We start from the raw sequence: 23,722 nt of genomic DNA on the forward strand, positions 1-23,722 counted from the left end.
AAAATTAACCATAGGTGACGTGAAAGCTTCATTGTCTTATATCACATTCCTTTAAACAGCATGAATTAGTAAGGATTTTTCCATTTAAATGCTGTTGGCTTTGAGACCATTCCCTTACTGCCTAAAATGGCTTGTCCTGCCTCTCTACACCGAGAAAAGTCCCTGCTGCTGACACATCAAAAGTAGGGCCAGTGACCTACTTTTACTGCCCTGAATGTCTCAATTTCTAACCACCACTCCTTATATTCTAGAACATCCCCACCCACTCTGTTACATCATGACAGGCATTAGGACCTATGAATCTTTGCTCTCTGGCAATTGTGGATGTGGAAGTCCCTGGGGATAGAATCCCTGGACACAAAGAGAGCTATTCATCCTGTCCCTACCTCCAGCAAGAGGTGTCACTTTCTTACAAGAGTCATTATTATCGTCATTATTGTTATTATCACTATAGTAACAAGCAGGTCCAATTCCCTCCTAAATACTTCAGAGCACTTTTCCTAGGAACAAGGATATTCTCTGTCAAAATACGTAAGCCAACAGTGTTACGATGCTGTAAATTATAGCCCTGATTCAAATGTTGCCAACTGTCCTGATACTACCCGCCCTTCCCTGCGTGGTGAGGAGCCAACCCTGGATTGTGCAATTGGTCGTCACATCTTCAGTCATCTTGAATCTGGAGGCTGCACAGATTATCAATACCTTTGTTCTTTTGATGGCGGCCCTGCTTTCCTGCTCTCTGTCATGGGGCAAGAGCTCAGCGAAATAAATCATCCTGTTCAACGCCCTCCCCAGTACTGCAGTAGATGTGTTATTTGGGGGCTGGATTAATGCCAGTGCCTGTGAGATGGCTGAATGGCCAGAGCATCCTGTACAAAGCTTAGAAAAGTAAATTATGTATCTGCCATACCTATTTGAGAGCAAACCCGTATCTCAGCAGCTCATTTCTCTCAACTTGACAAAGAAATACACTGTCACGAAGGGCAGCTCCTATGCCAAAGTCAAGCTTTAAAAAATGTTTTTTCCTTTCTCTCTCTCTTTCCCTTCTTTCCTTCTTCCCTCCTTTCTTTGAGCTCAGATGACCAAAAGATCATCTTATAAATATCTTACCTATATAACCAAACCTAGTGTTTCTGACATGACTAGCTCACAGTCAGGCTGCTCCGACTAGTCAGGGTTTTTTTTAAATAAGCAGAAGCCAGGCAAACTGGCTTTTTGGTAGCTAGTCTCAAATATACCAATAAAAACAACAAAATAAACTCACATACAAATCATGTAAGTTTCTTGAAAGTCTTTTTATAATCATGTTTTGAAATGATTTGATTATATTACTTAGTATTTTAGGATTGTGTGTGGTATCTGGGAAATTTTTGTCCCTTTTCTGGAAATCTTGTGATGTGAGAAATCTTAACCTTAAACTGCTTTAAAATGTAATGAAAGTTTCCACAAATAATGAAGACAAAAATTAATAAAGCTGATTTCATAAAGTTGCTATATTACATCTTATAAGTATTAAGATCTTTATTCTTTTGGGTTTTGCAAATCCCCTGCAGTATTTTAGAACCATTGCGTTTTGCATCTGTGGCTGTTTCATAGGGTTCAAACGGTTTTACTGTTCCCTAGAAGGCTTAGGGGCCTCACGCTCCGTATGTAAGGACCTCAAGGGTAGAATGACCCTGCCCACTTTGAATCCCACCTATGTTACTACTATTTTGGCATCCCTGGATGAGACACTCAACATTCTCTCAGTGGCAATTTTCTCACCTAAAGTTGGGTAAAAATACCTCAGAGAAATGACTTACATGAGATAACACACAGATTCTCCATCTAGCTCTGTGCCAGGCAAATATGAGGCACTTAGTAAATAGTAGCTATTGTTAATAATTACAAAAATATTGACAACATGGGATTATACCACAGCTTATATAAGGTCAAGTATGTGAAAATGTTTAGGACTGTGATGAGCGTGTGAACACTGTTACTGTGTTTCCTGGATCTTTGTCATCTGTCCACAGATGTGACTGTGCTATTTCCCTGGTCAGACAACTTTGGCAACTCCTCGCTTCCTACACAGTGAAGCCTCAAGACGCCTAGCATGGCATTCAGGGCCTCCCGTGAGGTGACCTCAAAACCCACTGTTCTCCCAGCACCTGCCTTTAGCACCTTGAAAACCTCACCGTTTCTGGGACCCCCTAGACATTTACTCAATCCATGCCTTTGTTCATGCTGTTCTCCATGCCCAGGCACGGTCCTCCCTGTTCCCATTCCCCAGGTCTGCTCATCCCAAAGCCCCAGCTTTTAAAAAAGACAACCTATGGTTTGGTCTGCTGTTTTTCCAGCCTGCAGTCTTACCCCCGATCTGTTCTCTACAGTGACACCTGGGAAACACGAACGGGATCCAGCAGTTCCCTGCTTATAGCTCCTTAGGGTATAGTCCTGGCTCCTCTCACCAGGGTCTACAAGGCGCTGACGACCTGGCCCCTGCCTGCCTCCCAGCCCCACCTGGCACCACTCTCCACCCACCTGCAGCTCTGGACTGACATTAAAATTCCCTAAGTTGTTAAATACATGAACACTCTCCTCACCTCTGGAGCCTCAGGTTTGCTATTTATGCTGTTCTCTCTGCTGAGAACACTCCGTACCTGTCTTGGATAACTCCTGCTCAGCCTGTAGGTCTCAGAGTTATAATTCCCTCAGAGAAGCTAGCCTTGACCCCTAGACTGGAATAAAGTTAAGATTTAACACTATCACACTCATCAGACACAACTGAGCCCTGCATGTGGGAGGTCTGTCTCTCCACTTGATAGAGCGATGTGGCACAAGGCACCTATTTTGCTCAATGTTCTATCTCCAGGACCCATAAAGGGCCAGCCCCATTCCCATCCATCCAGCCAGCCAGCAGCATGTTTACTGAACACCTACTACATAGCGCTGAATAATGACTAATGATGCTAATTCACCTTGGAGATTTGGTGGAGGGGGAGGTGTCTTTTGCACAATAAAAAGTTATTTAGCATCCAAATATGTGACTTTCTTTTAATATACACATTTTGCCTCATAAATCACTATTCACTTGTTTAAGTTTTTAAAAAGATTTATGAAAGAAGAAGCCAAGTCTTGGGTGAGGTCTGCCACAGCCTTAATGGCGGGTGGTGGTTAGAGCAGAGGAAAGCAGAGGAACGGAACTCCAAGCTCCCCTGCTGAGCTGAGCAGCCTGGAACAAATGATTCAACTTCTTCAGCCTGTAGTTTTTTCACCTGTAAAGTGTGTACAATAGCAACTGCTTTATCAGCCTCTTGGGGCCTTTGAAGGATTCATGAGATCATGAATATGTGTTTTATGAACTGTGAAGAGCAATACATGGTTGTGAGGAAATATGCTTATGAAGGCCATGACCTCGGCTGTTACGGGAGGGGAGCAGATGAGGTGTCAAATTGGAAAGTATTCTATAAAGTCCAGACACCAAATGAAGAAAAATGGTGAATAGACACCAAGAAAGGGAAAGCTGGCAGCAGCATTTCAAGGACTAAATAGCCAGAGAAGCATCACACCCTCCCTCATTTCAATAAACATAATGAATGCCTATACATGAGCGTACAGAGCAGGACATCATTTATGATTTACCAGCCTTCCTATAATCCCCTAAAGCAAATATTTAGATTTCAGATACAATGATGGCTTGGAGCTATTACTCCCTCGAGGAATTTGGGCCACAATCCATGGAGACTGAAGAGAGGCTTGAACTTTCTCCTGTTTTGGAAACTTGTGAGCTTCCCCAGTCTGTTGGCAGAGCTGTTCTGTCCCTGCAGGTATTTAGCTGGAATCTCCGCCCCATTTGCTCACACTCGCAGAGGGCAGCGATGGCTTCCCACATTTCCCCTCTGCAGAGGCTCCTTTCTGGGTTATTGGGTTTGTGATACCTGTACCCACAGACAGGGGCAAGGGGCCATGTGCATTTGAGTCAGCACCCAAATCTCTCACAAACATGTTCTTTGTGGAAGGAAGGATTTCACCACCACCATCAGCATCAATAGCACGTCTTGACTACCACTGAGTGTCTGGGCCACTTTGCACACTGTTCACTTTTCCTTTCAAGATGCTGTCTTTGGAGGTCTCTCTGGATGAATGTGAACCATTGTGGAAGGAACAAAATCAGAAATAGCCACAGCGCTGAGAAAGAGTCTTAAGTTACGTACACCACTAGGGGGCGATCCAAGAATGAGCAAATGTCAGCCCCGTTGGCAAAGGAATATTTGCTTGGGGAGAGGATTTTTTTTTTAGTATATTTTTCAAGCTTGAAGAAATATGAGATAGTATAGTCTGAGTCTGAGAACTAAGGGTTTATTTCAAACTGTCATTTAATTGGGGTGTTATTTTTTTTTAACTTAGAGAGGAAAGGTCTTCCTAGTCAGAAACACTAAATAAGAGTTGTAACAAACCACAGAATTAGAACAAAAGTGTCCCTTAAAAATTTAGATCCCTTCTTCAAGGCACTTAAACTTCCAAATGTTGGCCATTTAAAGTAGGTTTTAATTAACAATATATATACACGATGTGACAAGAGTGTAAAGGAAATCTGGGAGTACTTTATTAGCGCACATAAAATGAATAGAATTGTGCATGATTCGAATTATACTTGTCTTGATGTTACAAGTTCTTAGGTATGTAATGCAGCTTTGTAGATAGGAGAACATGTTTTTTCTAATGCATCTTTTCCCTGATAACTCAGTATATGCCAACTTGTTGCCCACAGCGATTACCCAGAAGCTTCAACAAGGATCAAAGGTCTCTCTTGCTCTGTGCCCCCGTCGCCAACCAGGAGGCATGGTTCATTGCTACATTCTCAGGAGTTCTATGGCACTTGCTGTAAATAGCACAAGAGCATGAACTCTGCAGGCAGACTACTGGGATATCAATCATGAATTTAGCTGTGTACTTTTGTCAAGTTACTTAACTCTTATTTGCCTCAGTTTCCCCATCTCTGCAATGGAGATAAAATCAATGTCTATTTCATAAGTGTGTCATCAGAAGTAAATGAATTAATATATGTAAATCACTTAGAAAAGTCTAGTGTCTGGCACATAGCAAGTACTCAAAAAATGCTTATTGATTTCATGAATGAATGACTTGATACTCATCCAATGTAAATCATTATAAGAACAAATTCACAAGGAAATTGAAGGATTCGTGGATGGCTTTTCACTGGCTATAAAAAGTTAATGGGCCAGTGGCAAACAGGAGAGTTGAATAGGGATGTCCTCTATAGAAGAAACTCTAATTGGGGTTCAGGTCCACCAGACAAGCCTCTTTGTCTCACCTCTAGAATGTGGTGACAATCAGTGACCAGAAATACAGAGTATTTCAATAAAAGTGTAGAGTTTTGTCTCAAAAATGCCAGCCAGCCACTTAGAAAAGTTCTATCTGCCATCACAGGATTTCTTGTTTTGCTTTTTTTCATCTTTTCTATTGCAACCATCTAAAGAGCTTAAAAATAGCCACATCACTGACTTAACTCTCTAGACAGATTGATAACATTTCAAAAGAAAAGGTTTTAAAAGTGACACTAAAAGAACCACTGTATAAAGGGGTTGCAGACCTCTAGAGTCAAGAAAAACATGATCCACACACATTATAAATGAAATAGAGAAAATGTCTAGGGAAATGGAAGCCCACAGTAAGAAGGTAATTTTAAAAAATCAAATCAAAGGCTTTTTTCACCCCCAAATAACTATTTTCAAGCAAAAACAGGCCATTTGAAAAAATATGGCTGAAAATAAATCTGATCACAAATGTTGATGTCCAGATTTATAGACTCAAGTGTGATCATTATGTTTTATCTTTTTCACAAAGTATTGTAAATAATTGGATTTTCAAGTCAAATTCATTTTTTCCAGATGAATCTCCATAGCATTTTACCATTTTTGAGACCACAGATGAGTGGAAATGAGGAGAATATGGGTAACTAAACATCCTGAAGCACTTAGTGAGGCATAAAGAAGTTGATCAATAAAACTATAATGAAGGAATTGAATGCATTCTTCCTGATATTACATTATAGTCCATCAACAAACACATTTTCCATGAGGATAGAGAAAAAAAGAATTGGTGGTATCTCGGTGGGATCTTCTAACTCAGTGTTTGGCTGGTCTGGCAACTATCCTGGAGTAGTTAAACATGTCATTTTAAAGGACAGTGTCCTTATGTCTAAGAATGGCTTATCCATGGAGAATATTAGTCATGCTAGAGTTTCATTGGTTTACCAAACATGGCATTTTCCATCAGAAAACTGGATGTAGAGCATATACTAATGAATCGCAGAAAAGAAATGCACTAGCCGAGCAGGACAGTCTAACTCAAAGATGTCTTAAAACATGAGAACCACCTTCAATTAGTTCAATTTACAAAGTGGCAGTTCCTTTTCACTAACACTGAGGTATTCTTACAAAGATGGGAGGTATTGAGTTTGACTGCTCTGGGAAGTACAGCAAGAGCTGTGGCTACAGTGACCTTAAAAGGGGAGGACATAGGAACACCTCAAGAATGGGGATGTGTCTCATTCTTCTCTGCAGCTCTAGGGTGAGCACCATGACTTCCATCAAGAAGAGCTTCTTGTGGAATGAATCATTGGTGAGGTGGGCGAGGGGCAGCCTAGGCAGAGGAGGGGAGCCTGGGCCACGGTGGAGGCTTGAAATCACTGATGCATTCGTAGCAACTTGCTGGAGGCCAGGTTGTATAGCTGGGAGTGATGGAAGATAAACCTGACCACCATCCTGGGTGGGTGGTAGATCTGAGGCAAATAAAACTAAGCTTTTCCCTCCAGGGGCCAGAATCTAGTCAGGAAGACACAGAGGGAGGTGACCTCCTCAGGTCTTTGCTCTAGAACATGCCTTGGGTGGCTGGGGGTGAGTTGGGAGGCTCAGGATCCAGGTGGGAGACTGTGTAATGGTTTAAATGGGAGAGGATAAGGGCCAGAATCAGAGCTGCAGCAGAGGAGCTGGAGAGAAGGAGAGGGATAGCACAGACATGTAAGGACACATTGCCTAATAACATGTGAGATGTGGGGAGGAAGCCGTCTCTGGACCACAAACTAAGTCATAACAGATATGCATTCATTTTCTCACCAAATATTTCCTGTGCTGGATCACGGGCCAGACACCGGAAGATACGGGGACTCTGGAGAGGCTCGTAGTCTAGTAGGAGAGGCAGATACATAAATCACAGTAATGTAATACATGGTAGAGTACAATAGACTATGTATAAGACACCACAAGAACTTCATTCTGGAATATGTTTGGATGCAAGGAATACTGGGTCCAAGTCATGCTGAGTCATGGCGTGACAGGTTATATACTTACTGGGGACATTTATTCAATCACTCGTTTGAAAAACATTATGCATTGTGAACCCATGTGCCAGGCACTGGTCTAAGGGTGGGGATATGACAGACAAAAATGCCTACCTTCACGAGATTGCCTTCTGGTGGCGGAGAGCAACAAAGGAGAGAAAGAAGTTTGATTCAGAGAATGTGAGATGATTACTGCATACGCAGGAAGGGGAGAAGGACTGCCAGAGGCACAGGCTGGGGAGGGTTGGACTCTCAGCGAAGATGGTCAGGGAAGGCCTTCCTGAGAAGACAGCTCAGTTGACAACAGGGCTGAGCCCCTTGTCCCCATGACTGCTGCTCTGATTTCAGCCATTTATTCTGTTTATTTCATTTCTGAGACTCCCCACACACCCTTCAATGCAAACACTTCCGTCTTACTTCATTGGATTGGAACTTGATGCTTCTCAAAACTATCCTCGCTCTTTATGGAAGAGAATGCCTTAGTCCTTTTAAAGTCTGAAGACGAGGGGCAGTGATAAATCAAGACTAAGACGGCACTTGGTATTTTTACACAGTTGATACACACATACACAAATACCACACTGAAAAGTCATCCTCGCTTTCTGCCCTCAGAAAACATCAGGCGGGGCAGGAGGGGGACAGCCGCGGGCCTCCCGGAGGCCACATTTTCAGGGCCCTTGAATCTGGACTTCCCCAGGGAGGGTGTGGCTCTGGATCCTTGCACTGTCTGTGGGCAGAGCTGCCCCAAGGCTCTTGCTGGAGGATTCACTTAATCAGTTGTCTCAGGCATTGACAGATCATAGCCCGTGCTCCCACAGTGGGGAGCAGAGAGTTGCACAAGGGGAGGTTCTGCTTGGAGCACCTGACAACTCCTGCCTGTTCTCCTGCCCTCTACCCCACAGCCTTGCCCACCTTAGCCAGAGGGACATTTTAAAACACAACCTGTTCTTGTCCCGCCCCTTCGTGCTCCCCATTCTTGCACTTGGCTTCAAACTTTTTTTCTGGGCTTCTAATGAGATATTTCCCTGGTTTTCCTCTGACCTCTTTGGCTGCCTCTTCTTAGTCTCTGTGTCTCCTCCTCTTCTCCTCTAGGAACCCAACTTGGAAATGTTGGCAGACCAGGACTCTGTCCTCTGCCTTCTTCTCTTCCCAAGGTCATTCTCCTCATTCTCTCTCCAGGGAATATTATCTCATTCTGTGGCTTGAAATGTCATCTACATGCTGATTCAATATCTTTCTGCTGTGCTTCACAGTCAGAGATCCTTATTCACAACTGGGGTGCTTACCTGACATTTCCACGTGGGTGTTTAGTAGGCGTTTCACACCTAACATGACCAACACAAAAATGCTTGATTCTTCATTCCCCTGATCCCAAACCCAATCCTTTCCCCTCTGTCTTTCCTATCTCAGCAAATGGCACCTGGATGCTCAGGTCCCAAACCTAAGTGTCATTCTCTCTCTCTTTTTTTTTTAATTGAGGCATACTTAACATAAAATATATTATTCCAGGCATACAACATAATGATTGGATATTTGCATATATTATAAAATGACCACAAGCCTAGTTAACATCTGTCACCATATGTGGCTTACAGAGATTTTTTCTTGTGATGAGAACTTTTAAGATCTATTCTCTCAGCATCTTTCATATATACAATACTGTAGTAACTGTGGTCACCATACCTTAGATCCCCATGACTTATTTATTTGATAGCTGGAAGTTTGTACTTTTTACCCCCTTTTACCCATTTTCCCTCTTGAACAGACAAACCTGATCCTCCCAGGGACCCTTATGCTACGGCTCCTTCAACCTGGAGTGTTTTTCTCCCAGATCTTCAATGGGCAACTCACAAATGGGTGTAGCAAGATTATGAGTTTTCCATGGGTGATGGAAGAGGATGGCTGGGCTTGGGGTATTTTTCTTGTTCACCACTCAAGAGGACTGCCTGCACCTCAGGGCACCTCAACAGTAGGAGGCAGAGGTTATATTACCAGAGGTAAAAGCTAAGGAGGATGCATGAGTAGATGTTAATCAGAGAAGCAGCAACCACTGGGGAGAGGAACAGATATTTGGCCTTTCCCTCTTCCTGTGCTCCACTCCAGGCTACTGGAGAAGTGAGAGCCCAGAAGAGTGAGGATTTTTGACTCAGATAGGAGGGCTTTAAGTTTTAAAATAAACTGCATTATGATTGATTCTCCAAAAGGACCCAGGTAACTACGACATCAGTGTGTCCAACTCCAATGCCATCGTCTTATATAAGTCTGCTGCCCTCTCAGTCTCTCATATACTCGTCCTGGAAGCTGGTTTATTTCCTTCTCTGGGAAAACAGCCAACTAAAAGCAGATATGTTGTTCATCTGCTAGAAATGGTCTGTGTTTACCACCTATGTACTCTAGACCCTCTCTCGTCAAAAGGGTTTATAAATGCCCTGGCCCCCCACCAGAGACCCTCAGAATGCAGATCCACTCAAAGAAGGCATGCAGGAGGAACCACAATGAAAACCCGGAGATGAGACACGCAGGGAGCTGCAGCCCCACACCCCGCCACCCCAACCCAAATTGTTCCTAGCTGAACAAGGATGGCTGCCGGTCTGCATTCCATACAGTGCTTTGAAGGGTTTACCAATCAAGATAACCAGACACTCTGGATTTCCCAGCACATACTCGGTCTATGCCTGCTGTCCTAGCCTCATTATTCGTAGAATTCCCTTTCTGTCAGTCTCATAAGAATTCCATTCTGGATGATAAATTAAATGGCCACTCTGCCAAATATCCACAGAAATCAATCGACCAAAGCAGTTTCAAGGTGTCCTTGAGCGAGTTCATGACAAAGACTAAGAGAAAAGCAGGCATGAACAGAACTCAGGCAATGCAGGAGAGCCAGGCCAGTTCAGGGACTATCCGGTAGGCTCCCTGGCACAGTGAGCAGCCCCAAAGACGAGGTGCTGAGGACTGCACCCGAGTTCCTCCGGACACCCTGGGTGGCCGTCATTTACCCATCAGCTAGCACATGGTAGACACTAGAGTCCTTATGCCAGTGTAGACTTGTCATCCTCAATAAGTTTGAACCAACCTACCTTAGGTAGTGACTCAGGGATCCCTGGGGGCTTGCCCACCCACGGAACAGGTAGACAGAGTCACACAGAGTGAAGTGCATGATCTCAGCATTGCAGATTACTTTCTAGGCTTTTTTAAAAAAATCCACTTCTGATCCAAAAAAAAGTAAAGAAAAAATACCCATACAGCTCTGCCACTGACTGGCTCATATTCCTGAACCTTTGTAGCCACCCCCCGCCTTTTTTTCTTGGACTAGTTCCTTTCTGAAATTCAAGCTTCTGAATAAAGTCCGTGGAAAAAAATATGTCCCAAATTCTGCCACAACCTTCTGATTCTCAGCAGCAAATGACTTTCAAGCTTATTCTCTTCCGTTTTAACCTCCGGACATTTTCAAATTTGGATACAGGGTTAAACCCCAAAGGCACTGATACCTGACACCTTTCAGAGCTTATCATTGTTTCTGCATCATCACCTTGACCAAAGGCTGTTAGAGTAATCTCCAAAATGTGTTCATTAGAACACTAAATTGTTCATAGGCATTATATGAGAAAACAAGGGTTCTGTAATCAAATATGTTTATTGAAATGCAGGCATGCAGGTTTTAAAACATTAGCATGTCTCTGCTACAGGGCTCCTTAGAGCTTTCAATATGCAAACAAGTGAGAGAATCCCTGATAAAGAGGGAGGGATAGTTGAGAGGTATTGACCTCCTCCTTGAGGATGATGCCCTTTTAGTCCATGGTAGACAATCTGGAGGATGAGGATTTACGGCACACGTTTTGGGAAATGTGTTCTATTAGCCTTACTAGGAATATATCTTTATAATGTATAACTAATACATGTAAAACACTAATTAGCAATATCACAAGAGTCCTTTTTTACTTCAACTTCCACGATAGTTTAACATCATGCTTCCTTTTATTGCCACTGAAAAGATGGGCATGTTTAATTCCTTTGCCATCTTCTTTCCAGTTCTATGAGTTACACTGTTTACAGCACGTGGGTGCTATTCTTTAGTAAATTACATCTGCTGGTGAACCAAACATTGATATTATTTTGACTCTGTGCCATTGCCTACTCTTGCTGAGGGAAGTATCAACTTTGCAAAAAATATCAAAATCAAGAAATCAAGGTGCTTCATAAAAGGGGCATCTATTTTAAAAAAACATTCAGTTCTGGGGTAGGTGTTTCATGAACTTCTTTTTGCACCAAGGAAAAACAAAAACAAAGCCCCTAGATCCCAGACAGAGATGGAGACCTCTATTCTTCCTCAGGCTAGATTCCTGTTAGGTTCCAAGGCAAACTGCTGAACTCAGAAGACCCCTGGCAGCCCTATATCCCTTTGCTATACACAGTATTTCTTACGGGATCTGAAGAAAGCCTTATGGTTGTACACTTCTTGAGTGCCTTACCAGGATTATTCTTCAGAAAAGCTAAGAAACACAAGCAAAAGGCCCCCTGAGAAAGTTGAAGCATCAGTGTTATATCTGATTTTGTCCTTACAAATAGCCACATTGCAGGCTGAAACTAGCCAGCATGCAAGCACAGCAAACATCTGCCTTGTAATCCATTTGCTTTTTTTCTCCACTGACACATTTAAAAAGAAGTGCTCAGGCTGAGAGGCATAAATTAGAAACATAAAATAAGTCAGTCTTTTCTTTATATGATTATCATATTGATAAAACTTTCATAAAGGCATTTATTGAAGTGATGATTCTGATCCATTTTACATTCTCCCGATTTTCACTTTTACTATTGTACTTGATTATATGTGCCTGTAGCCTAGAGTATTCCAGGAAAAGAGGCCCTTTTAAAGCTAATGAACAAAAAAAAGCCATGTTGAGTTTTCTTAAAACACCTTCCAACATTCTTTTTCTATAAAATAAGTAAAAGTTTCCAAATTGCACAAGTACACAGTTCCCCGAAAGTACACTGAAAATGATTCAGAATAATTTTGATTAGGCTGTATGTCTGTGCCAGGCTCCAAACAAGTGGTTATTCTGTTGTGACATCTGCCAAGCAATGCCTCCATTGTTCTCTGGAATTTAATTCATTTAAAATTACTCTATTGAAATGATAAAACAGGAGATGTGCTACACTCCAGGGGTAAAATGCAATGATTGTTTTTAGTGTGGCCACAACTGTCAACTGGAAAGCAATACAGCCTGTTTCAATTAGGCCCTGATTAGTATTTTCTGAAAAATGGCTAGTTTAAGACATGCGAGTGAAATCCTGTTAAATGGAAGGATTGGCATAACGGATCTTGCCTCCTCTGATGGGACTGAAAAGTTGGCAGAGTTGTATGCAGTCTTTCCAAGAAGTTGAGTGACAGTCTTCAGAAGAGAAACTATGTCAAAACTGAAAGCAGCTTGGGTTACTGACTAACATGCGTACAATATAGTTAACACATTATTTTGCTGATGGAGTGCTAGTGTGCAAATGCTCACAAATTCAAAATATTGTAACTACCAGTCTAAGAAGTATAGTGACAGTTCCGAAGAGTTGCACGGGGTAGGGAACACTGCCATCTGGAAACAGGAATGATTAGGCATTAAAAAAAAAAGAAAAAATGAAGCTCAGGAGAAAACACACATATACACACACATAAGGCTTTAAGAATTTATCTCTCTCATATGACACATATTTAATATAAATCTTTGAAACAAGTTCAGATGAAATAAACACCAAGGTTCTCAAAAAGTGAAAGATTAACTTAATCTCTAAATATTCCCTATTGCCCCAAACATCAGTATGTTTTTTATTTCTATGCAAAAATATGCCTTCAATCTGCTTAAATGATATATGATATACAACCCAATTTCCAAATAATAAAGCCAGTCATCTTGCAATTTAAAAAAATTAGATAAAAGATATTATGATGCATTGCACACATACACATATGCATACACACACACACACACACACACACACACCAGTGACAAATTTTGGCCTCTCCTAAAATAAGTAGACAAAGACCATTAAGCGCCACCAGGAAGGGTCATGGTGTCACCCCTCCCTACAATCCAGGTAGTTTCCTTTAATCCAATAGCAAATCTGGGCATATTTGAGAGGAGTGATTCTAACAGCCACGTTGAAATCCTGTGGAGAACCATTCATGTCCACCCACTGGTGCCCTGAAAAGATGCCAATGATTTTTCGCTCCCACTTCTGCTGCTGTCTCTTCCACATCCTCACGTAGACTCCTGACCCACTGGCCCCGGGCTGGGCATCACACTGCTGGTAGAGCAGGTCATAGGTCTCATCTTTGACGTCACAGAAGCGGTACACTAAATTGCCCGGCCGATCGTTGTCATAACCAGAGAAGTGGATTCTGCCCCCTGGCAGCTGCTTGGCGGGAGGGCTCACCCCAATCTTCATGAACTTTCTTTTGTGGGGTTTTTTGAGTTCCAGGAGGGCATAGTCATAATCCATGCCAATGTCGTTAGCATTGCCCTTGATCCAGCCCTTGGGCACATGGGTGCGTTTCACCCGGATCCACTGAAATTTCATCTTCTCCGGCACAGCTGAGGTTGAACTGTTGGCCCCTTGACCACCATCTTTAAACTTGGGCTTCAGGAAGCCCACTCGAAGTTTCTGGGTTCCTTTTACATAGGTTTTCCCATCATGTATGCAGTGGGCAGCTGTGAGGACATGCTTCTCTGCCACCAGCGTGCCCGTGCAGCCTGTAGATAACTTCACCGAGGTTGAGAAGGGGTAGTTGAGCAGGAAGTCCTTCCCAAAAATGCTGAATCTGCTGTCGTAGCCATAAATCTGCCGCTTCCTCCGAGACCTTCCTGAGGACTCACCCCTGCCACTGCTGAGGACATAAATGCCCACCTGCGTTTCCGTGCGGCTGCCATTGGCATAGAGCGTTTCATAGGACAGGTACTGCTTGGCCTCATTGTAAGTAGGCAGTGGGTTTCCTTTATGACACTGAGGTCCACATGAGGAGGTCACTTCCAATTTGGCTTCAGCTTCAAAGTCGGGCTTGGCTAAGTTGAGGGTGGACTGGGGCAAGACCACGGGGAGGCGGTAAGCAGGCCAAGTGGGTTTCCAGTGGACACTGTAGGGGCTCACCTGGCCGACAGCACAGAGGAGGAGGAGGAGGAGGAGGAAGAGGAGCCGTGGAGCCCCCGCCATGCTGAGCACCACTCTGTGGGAACAAAGATAAGCAGGTCAGGAGGGCAAGGGGCTGAGTCCCCATCTGTACTCGGAAGCAGCCCGGCAGCATGCCTGTCATTGCTTCTAAGCCTGTGAACCTTCCTCAGGAATCAGGGTGTGGAGAGGAATCCCTAGATAATGGTCTCACTTACAAGGCAAGAGCTTGACCTTGGAACATTCCTGTGGCTGGGTGCCCAAAATGAAACTGGGTGTTCATTCCCTTCTATGTTTAAGATGCCCCCAGTGACGGCCCACTGCAGGGCAGTGTGCATATAATCTTTCATCCCCAGATGAACTGCTTGACCAGCCCCAATTTCCATGGCACTTTGAGCCTTCTTTGTGCTTGATTCTAAATCCTCCTCCTCTCCCTGGTCCCCTGCCTTTCTGTTCTCTCATTCTCATTACAGCATGTACTTGAAAAATTTTCAGTGCTCACATAGAGGGTAAATTTAAATTACACAGTTTGCTGAGCAACTAAGGCATGAAGGAGGGTTGGCTCCACACTGTCACACTTACAGGGGCTCCTATTGCTCCTCCGGCGAGTGATTCAGAAGAAGGCATCAGACTGTGTCTGTGTGTGTGTGTGCTCTGAATTTAGAACAACCTTAATTACATGCATACCTCCCAGTTATTTCAGGTTCAGGTTCCAGACCATAGCAATAAAGACACTATCTCAATAAAGTGAATATTATGATAAAGTGATCAGCATAACAAAGCAAGTTAATTTTTTGGTTTCCCAGTAAATATAAAAGTTATATTTATACTAGACTGTAGTTTATTAAGTGTGCAATGGCATTATATCTTTAAAAAGTACATACTTTAATTAAAAATGCTTTATTGCTAAAAAATGCAACCATTATCTGAGCTGTTGAGTCATAACCACTGATACATCACCATAAAAAATACAATAATAATGCAGAAGTTTGAAATAGTGTGAGAAATACCACAACGTGACAAGACACAAAGTGAGCAAATGCTGTTGGAAAAATGATGCCGATAGGCTTGCTTGACACAGCGTTGCCACAAATCTTCAATTTGTAAAAAATGCAATATCCGTGAAGCACAATAAAGTGAAGTGCAATACAACAATGTGCCTGAATTATAAATTTAGTATACTCTCAAGATATTTGTGAAAGACCTAAAGCTCTGATGTTGCACCTGGTATCACATCGTAATTTTGGTTACCTTTTCAGATCTTTGTATTTGTGTTCCCAGCTAATGCCTTAAATTTATTGAATGAATGCTTGTCTTGACAGAATAGAATGAATGAATGATTCATGTGGCTAAAAAAGTACATTTTTTGAATGATGCATACTGAGTGCTGATGACAGAGATGTATGTGATGATGTGGCAGCTCAGAGAAAGAGCAAGAAATCCAGCTGTGGGGAGTAAGAAGAACAGGGGAGGCATTCCAGGGAGGGGATGCATGAGATGGGTGTTGAAGGTGAATAGAAGTTAGATAACGTAAGACAGAGTAAAGGGGACACTAGAGGAACAACAGTCTGCACGGCATGGAGACATACAGCAGTACAAGTCATTTCAGAAATTATATTTAGCTCAGCAAGAGTGGAACAGGAATCATGGAGGCAGCTGGCAAATGCCAAGTTATACAGGGCTGTACATACTAAACGAAAGAGTTTGTAGTTTATCCTGAAAGGTATGTTTAAAGACATGGATCAATCATCCCCCCCACCCCCCACCACACACAAAGAATGCCAAAACTAAGATTGGAAGTACTTTCATAACATTCAAGCACCAGTTGGCTCTGATTGGCTCTGATTCTTCTGTCCAAGAGAAGCTGATGTAGCAGGTAGGGTAATGCATTCACAATCAAGCACCCCAAAACAAGGACAAGGAGGGACTAGGTCTCAAGGGGCTAGCAAAGCACAGCAGGAGTCAAAAAGAAATGGTGTCATTATTCTCATCCTCTTCCTCTTTCAGAGCACAGACCTGCCGGCAACATTTGGGTGCCTTTTGCTTTCTTTTACATGAAACTGGAAAATCCCATTGATCTACTCTAGGTGAGCAGTCATATCTGTATCGCCAATAGCCACACACTACATTTCTGAAAAATGAGCTTGCTCCAACCACCTCCGAGATCTTTTTCCTTGACTCTTTCTCTGATTCCACTTCCATTAGGGAGAACACGGCTAGGAAGAGAAAGGAATGCACTCCTAGAGAAGCCAATTCCTTGAGACTTCCTGACTCCTTGAAACTGTTCCTTTTCATTTTTCCAAATAAGAAGAGTCCCTCGGCCCTTTTGTAGGGAGCAAATACATCTCATTATTTCTTCAAATCCTTGAAATTGAATCATACGGTACATGTGTATGTACGTGCACCTGTGTTTAATTGTGAATGTTGGGTTATTGCCAAGACTAAAGGTTCTGACTGGATGGTGTGTGTGTGGGGGGGGGATGCTAATGATAGCAAAGCCCTCCTTCCCAGAGGGGACTTTGGGGTGGGATAAGTGTGGTGATGGCAACCCTCTGGACACTTTGGGAGGTGGCTCTGTGTTTGATTATCCCCATTGCCTGGCTGAGGACCCAGCCCTTGGATATATGTAGGGTTTGGACAGCCTTTTCTCTAGGAAGTTGCTGTCTAGGTGATTAACTGCCCCACACACCAGAATCCCTGCCAAATGTGATATGTGGAGGAATTATGTGTCTCCCACAGGACTGTATCTGGACCCCTACATACCATCTCCTCCCCTCTTTGACTGATACAGAGAATGTTGACGTCTGCTAACACTGAGCCGCAGATGCGTTAAGCCAACTTTTACTTCAGCTTATCTATGAAAGAAAATACAGAATCCAACGGTTCAAGCTGCCAAGTGTTCCTTTTTTCAAAATGTAATTCTTTGGGGAAAGAGGAGAAGGTGAGATAGTATTACACTAAGTTGTAGAAAATACTTTCAGTGTGCATGAAGAATATGACACTTAGAATATGCTCACATTACCATCTAAAGCACACATTCAAATCCCAAATCTGAAATGGGTATGGTAGTTGGATCCTTTGAGTACAGAGTTTGAATTATCCACTGCAGCAGAATTTCTCTAGTGGTATCTGTCTTTAGCTTTAACCATTAATTCAAACATTGAAATAGTCCACTGGCAAGGGTGTCAGGGAAAAGGATGGCAGGAATTTCTAACTAGTTCAGATACACATTAAAAAATACATCTAGGAACCTTGTCTTAATGAATTAACCTCCTCTCAGGCAAAATTAACTCTAATTTTATTTTTCAAGTGTTTTGCCTATATACCAAACCCCAAACCTCTGTTTAAAACATACTTTCAAAGACCTTGAAGCATGCCTTATTCCACCATGGCATATCTTTTTTTTCCTTGGGGGTGGAGGGTGGGAGACATCTGTCTTTCAAAGAGAAAAAAATGGTTTTAGAAACCAGTTCCGAAGACTTAGTATAGAGAAATGGAATCAAGTCTTTTCTCAGGTATGAGCACTGGGCAGTCAGCTAGGCTCTCTCACTAGCCATAGCTTCACTTCAGCCTCAGCACAGAGGACTGAATTTGCTCTTCAGCAAAATGATGCATGACTATGCCAGAGGCCTTTGGAATTACTTACAGATCACAGAAAAAAAGAGTCTACTGTAAGTTGACTCTTTAGTCAAATCTCTAGTAAGTTGCTGTCTAGGTGAGTCTACTGTAGAATATTACTAGAATATTAATAATATTCTAAATAAAATATTATCTAATGAATATCAGGTAATACTATGAATCCAGAGTCCTTATAATTTAAATTCTGGTCATTTAGCCAGTTAGGGAGAAGCCCGCCATCTGTAAAGGACTGCTACACCAAAAGGGTAAGGTGAAGCTTTAGTTCTTTAGAAATTAACTTTTAAGATACTCCCAAAACACTTATTTCTATTAGCTTGAAACATTGCTTGCAAGTTCCCTATGTTATTACTTAAACTCAGTTGTTAACTGGTGTGATAAGACCTTGTTCTGACATTTTATATCTTGATTAAAGTTTCTTTGTCACTCTGAAAACTATAAAACTGCATTCTGAAAAAAAAAACCTTTAATTCAGATTTAGAAATTAATACAGACTCTTAAGAATGAATTCAGGTCAAATTATTTCAAATTGATTAGGTTTTTAAATACCTGATTAGAAATTAGGAGATAAAGCTGTCTGTTTTCAGGCCCTCAAATGGCTTTAAACTGACAGTTGTATCAAAGTTGCAAGCTTCATAAATTGCTCACCACTTTAATCAAATGTGAGTTTAGGTTGGTTTAGACACTGTTCTGTATAGTGACCTGATGATCTCTTTACTTTTTTCAGCTTTGGTCTTTGCAGGTCCAGTACTCTCTAATATTATAATTTTTCAGGGTCACAAAAGTCCAGGTCAGGTACTATGCCGTGTACAAACAGCGTCTGCACCACCAATTACTGCTCAGGGGCTTTAATCACAGAATTATGGAGGGTGGAGGCAAAGGGGAAAAGGAAAAGGAAAACTTATCATGCTCATCTCTTGCCTTTCTGGAAGACAAGATTTCCCTATCAGCCTGCAAAGGAAACAAAGGCCTCCAGCAGAGGGCGGCCTTCAGAACCGAGTGGAGGGCTGGCTGGGTGTGACTGTTCTCAGGAAAGCAGGAGGGGAACACCATCCTTCCACCCACTAAGGCCTTTACTGAGGCGCTCAACCCCTACCCCAACCCTTCTCCAGTAAGAACACACCAGTGATAAATATAATGCCTTCAATTTAGGTCGGTGGCTTTGTGTTAATTTCTCAATTCACCTGAGAATGGCGATAATTTCCCAGGAGACAATTATTGTTCCCATTTTTATAAACTCTAGGTAGACCTGTGCTATGCCCTTTTAAGCTTAAACAAACACTCTAAGATGTAAACAGATGTAATAAAGACATTCATCGTACTACAGGAAAGGCAACTAATGGATTACATAACTTGAAATTCTCTCTTGCCTTTACTAATGAATCACCTTATCTTTATGGAACTCTGGAATACTCACACCTTAAAAAAAGAATGAAGATTCCCAAATCTTACCCTCATTGTATCTAAATCCAGAGGTAGGAAATTCAGGTCTACAATGTTGCATGTCTAGGAATAAACCTTTATGGATAAAGAGTCCTCATATATACATAATTACCTTTTAAAGTTCCCAGCTAAGTGCTTTCATGCATCATTTCACCTAAATAGCAAGGCAGAATAAAAAATTAAGGAGAGCAGATATTTTTTTTTTACCAATCTTAGTATGGAAATTGTATTCCAAGTCTGTATCTGACTCATAAGAGGGTTACACATTCCATGTTCCATGCCTCAATATGAGCCACTCTCCTGTCCACAGTCTAAAAATATTTATACTTTATGAGGATGCTGCCAATCACAAGCCCACTAATAACCTTACAGTGAAGGGATTTTGCACAACATTAGAGATTTGCAACCACCATAGGCCTTGAGACTGGGCTCTGAGGCTGCTCCCGCCCAGCTCTGCACCTTAGTTTTCAAAACTGCAACAACACAGACCTCCTCAAGAGGGCAAGTGTTTGGGAGAATGACAACTCCTACGGCAAACAAGTGCTGAGCCAGAAAAGGTAATCCTTAGGACATACATTCTCTATTGTACAGCATATGAATTCCTGTGACCACTGCAAACAGTAATAACTGAGACAGTGGGAAAATTTCTGAAGATAAAAGATTTGGACACCATTTGGAAGGATGACAAATGGTGTTCTGTAGACACTATGGCTGGGATGCTGAACAATGAAACTAAGCTAATTCCTAAAAGTAACTACCTAAAAATGAGCACAGCTCTGTGAACACTCTGCAGCCAGGCTTGCTCTCATTTTCCTAAGACACAGCACAGTTAGAGGAAAGCAGGCCCAATCACATAATGATTTAAGAATTAGTCTTGTACAGGAAGGAAATGCAGGGTATTTGCAAGTCTGGCCATCTTAAACATAATCTTGTGGTCAAACAAAGTTCAACTTCTTCTCTATCAGATTCTAGGCAAAATGACCTGCCCCAGTGAGACTGGGACAAACCTGGCAGTGGAACAAGAACAGAGCATATAAAACTGTCAATGGTGAGACCATGGGAAATGAATTCCCTGGAGCTGGTGGGAGTTTCGCCTGAATAAGCCCTGGTGGACTGAATCCTAAGGGATCTATGAGCAGAGATGGGCAGGAGAACCTGAGACTATTAAACACTATAGACAAGGGCCAGAAATGTTCTCAGACCCACTAATGGGCACTTTGACACTTACGCTACAGACAGAAAAACTTACCCACATTTGCTCCTACCTGAATAAGCTGTCAATGTTACAAAAATGAGATCCATATTAGTTACTTTGGAGAAGTGCTTCCTCTCCAGTTCAGGCACAGGAAAGCTAACAATATCTCTTGACTTTGTTTAAATGGGAGAAATAAAAGTGAAATAATTTATTCAAATACAGATGGTGTATGATCACAAACATCTTCACAAGTACATAGAAGTGGCTTTTGTGGTGTTTCCTAAATTCCTTCTCTCCACTGCAGTCTGCTTCTAACACACTTCTTAAGAGATACATTTACAGGGTCTATTTTAAATGGTCTAATGCACAAGTAGGATACTGAAACACATGCAATAAATATTCTTCTCTATTAATTTAGCAATCAGCTTTCAGCCACAGCTGACTTCAAACAATAAATTCAACGCCTTCCCATAGGGCCAGGGGAGGATGATTCTGGCATTGGCCTATCTGATCCTAAGGAGCGCACAGGGACCCCTCACATTCAGTTTCAGGAGCTAAAAGAAGCCAGTCCCATGCCAACACCAAAACTGAACAGCCGGGAGCTTTCCACAGCCACAGGCTGTTTCTGAAGTCCCATGGGTGTCAACCAAAGGGCAGTAAAACAAACGGGATTTTTATCAGCTGCTTTTTCAGGAGATGTTGGAAAGCAAACCTGATTGGTATTTTGGAAGGGAGTGGTGATTCTCCTTCATCTAAATAATCTTCACCCCCGCCCCTTTTAAAAGATTTCAAAAACTGTTTTTCAAACTTTTATTTAAAAGTGAATGCATGAGGAATGTCCACAGACTGAAGAAGAAATATTTGCTTCCAACAATCATTGATAGTTCAGACAGTAGTTTCTAGGCAAGCCCAGGGTCATCTACGAAGAAGGCTCTAGAGAAGATCCTGTTCCTCAACCTGTGTCTGCTGCACTTCCCTTACTTGCTAAGGTGAGTGCACACTCACATGCCCAGCGTTAAAAATTAATGCTCAGTTCTTACATGAATACACATGTGCAAACTCAAGGAAAGTAAGAAGTGGTGGTGGTGGTGGTGGTGTATGTGCGTGTGTGTAGGGCTTGCCCAGAGCAGGCTCTTTCTCTACTCACACCAGCACCCAAGATAGCACCTTCAGAACTTCCTTGCCCTGTCCGCTTCACGGGGGCCACCGCCTGAATTCCAAGTCCTGCAGCCCCTAGGTGTCCGCGGAGCCCCTTCAGGCCGCAGCTCCCGGCCTCCAGCCCTGAGGGCGGCGGGGCCGAGGTCCCAGGCGCCCGGCAGCCCATAGCTGCCCGCCCCGCGCCCCAGCCCTTTGTCCCGCCGCTCTCCGCCCGCGCCCCGCGCTCCGGCCGCCCCCGGCGCGCCCGCACTCACCCGCGCCGAGCGGCCCGCCGGGGCCGCGCTCGCTGCGCCTCAGACAGGTGTGGGCGCCGGGAGGGCGCGTGCGGCTCCCATGCCCGCTCCGCCGCGCGACCGAGTGCCGGCGGGCAGGCGGGCAGCGCCGGCCACGGGCGGGTCCGCCCCCCGCGCCTCCCGAGGCCCGCCCGCCCCGCCCCCGGCCTGGGGAAGCCGCGCGGCCGCCGCGCGGCCGCCGCCCGCCCCCAGCCCGCCGCGGCCCCCTCCGCCCTCCGCCCGCCGCCCGCCGCCCGCCGCCCGCCTTCGGCCGCGCCGCCCCGCGCAGGTGGGCCCCGCGGCGCCAGCCCGCGCCGGCTCCCCTGGAGGCCCTTCAACCTGCCGGCACCGCGCAGCCCCGGGGCGCGGGCGCAGTCTCCCGGGCGAGCCGAGGGCCTTCGCCGCCTGGAGTCGGCGCCTGCTCGAGAAGCCCAGGTACCCCCCGAAGGCGACTCTTCCACCCCAGCCCGGAACTGGGGCCGCGGGCCGCACCTGGTCGAGGGGAGCCCCTCACCAAATCTGAAGAGTTGGCGAAACACCCAGGCGCCCCTCCTGTGCACCTGAGAGTTTTTAGGTGATGACTTAGTTCCTGGCCTTGCTCTTTATCGGAGCACCAGCTGGTGGAGCCACCTCCTTGCCCAGTGGGCCTGCTTCCTGGCGTCACTCCTAGGGGGCCACAGCTCGGAGTCTTCCCCTAACCAGGCTGGTGCCTGTGCCATTTAAGAACCTAGTGCTAGAGCCATTCTCTTCTCTCCCACGTACATCAGTATTTAATATAGAATACCATTTCTGGAGAGCCTTCTGTGAACCAGGTTTACACACAGACCATTGATGGTGAGGAAGGTGCAGGTCATCACTGTTTTACTGATAAGGAGCAGAAGTTTAGAGAAGTTCAGTGACTTGCCCCACTGCATTAAGCCCACATGTTTTCTACCAAGCCTCTCAGCTGTTCTTTCTCCCAAGAAAGCCTGCTCTCAGGAAAGGGGAATCTACCATACTATTTATTACACACTAAGGTTTTAATGACATACCTAATGTGTGTTTGCAAATAAATATGAAAGCCCTGAACACATTATTGTGTGGTTTTTCTCAAATGTGAGAGAAATTCTCTACTATTTTAAGGGCAAAATTTTCTTAGGCCTTCCCAGTATTGGCTTGAATTATTTTCTTTTAAAATGTTGCCTTGCTATATTTAAGCCAGACTTAGGTTATAGCTTTTGAACAATTCTGGAATGAAACAAATTTATAAATTAAATATAAGAATCCCCTCCCAGGAGGATACAGTTTAGTAATGTTTCCTCAACTATTAGCACAGTGTGGTACTGACTGCCCACATGTGGGGACATTTGAGTTCTGTGTGGCTCTGCCACTGTCATGTGAGGTGCCCTGTATTGACTCAATTTTTTCACCTCTTTCCTTGGTTCCAGCTACCATACCTCCTTTGCTCACACCCTTTCTCATTGTAATACTTGACTTTCACTTGATTCTAATACATCATTTAGAGATTAATTCGGTGCTAAT

The 23,722-nt window shown here is 43.6% G+C and overlaps 1 protein-coding gene across 2 annotated transcripts; it reads right to left on the minus strand.

Moving 5' to 3' along the window:
- Window positions 1–13,007: 13,007 nt before the first annotated feature.
- On the minus strand, window positions 13,008–22,795 carry PRSS23 (serine protease 23). Of its 2 annotated transcripts, none has more exons than XM_036906975.2 (2): window positions 22,694–22,795; window positions 13,008–14,555 (listed from the first exon to the last, which is right to left on the minus strand). In XM_036906975.2, exon 2 carries the CDS (start codon window positions 14,540–14,542, stop codon window positions 13,409–13,411), a length of 1,134 nt encoding a protein of 377 aa, XP_036762870.2. In that variant the 5' UTR covers window positions 14,543–14,555; window positions 22,694–22,795; the 3' UTR covers window positions 13,008–13,408. The 2 variants fall into 2 exon arrangements, with proteins under 2 accessions (XP_036762870.2, XP_036762869.2); XM_036906974.2 differs by lacking the exon at window positions 22,694–22,795 and adding an exon at window positions 22,184–22,334.
- Between the last annotated feature and the right edge of the window lie 927 nt (window positions 22,796–23,722).

Source organism: Manis pentadactyla, chromosome 9, assembly GCF_030020395.1.
Source record: "Manis pentadactyla isolate mManPen7 chromosome 9, mManPen7.hap1, whole genome shotgun sequence".
Classification (NCBI taxonomy): Eukaryota; Metazoa; Chordata; class Mammalia; order Pholidota; family Manidae; genus Manis; species Manis pentadactyla.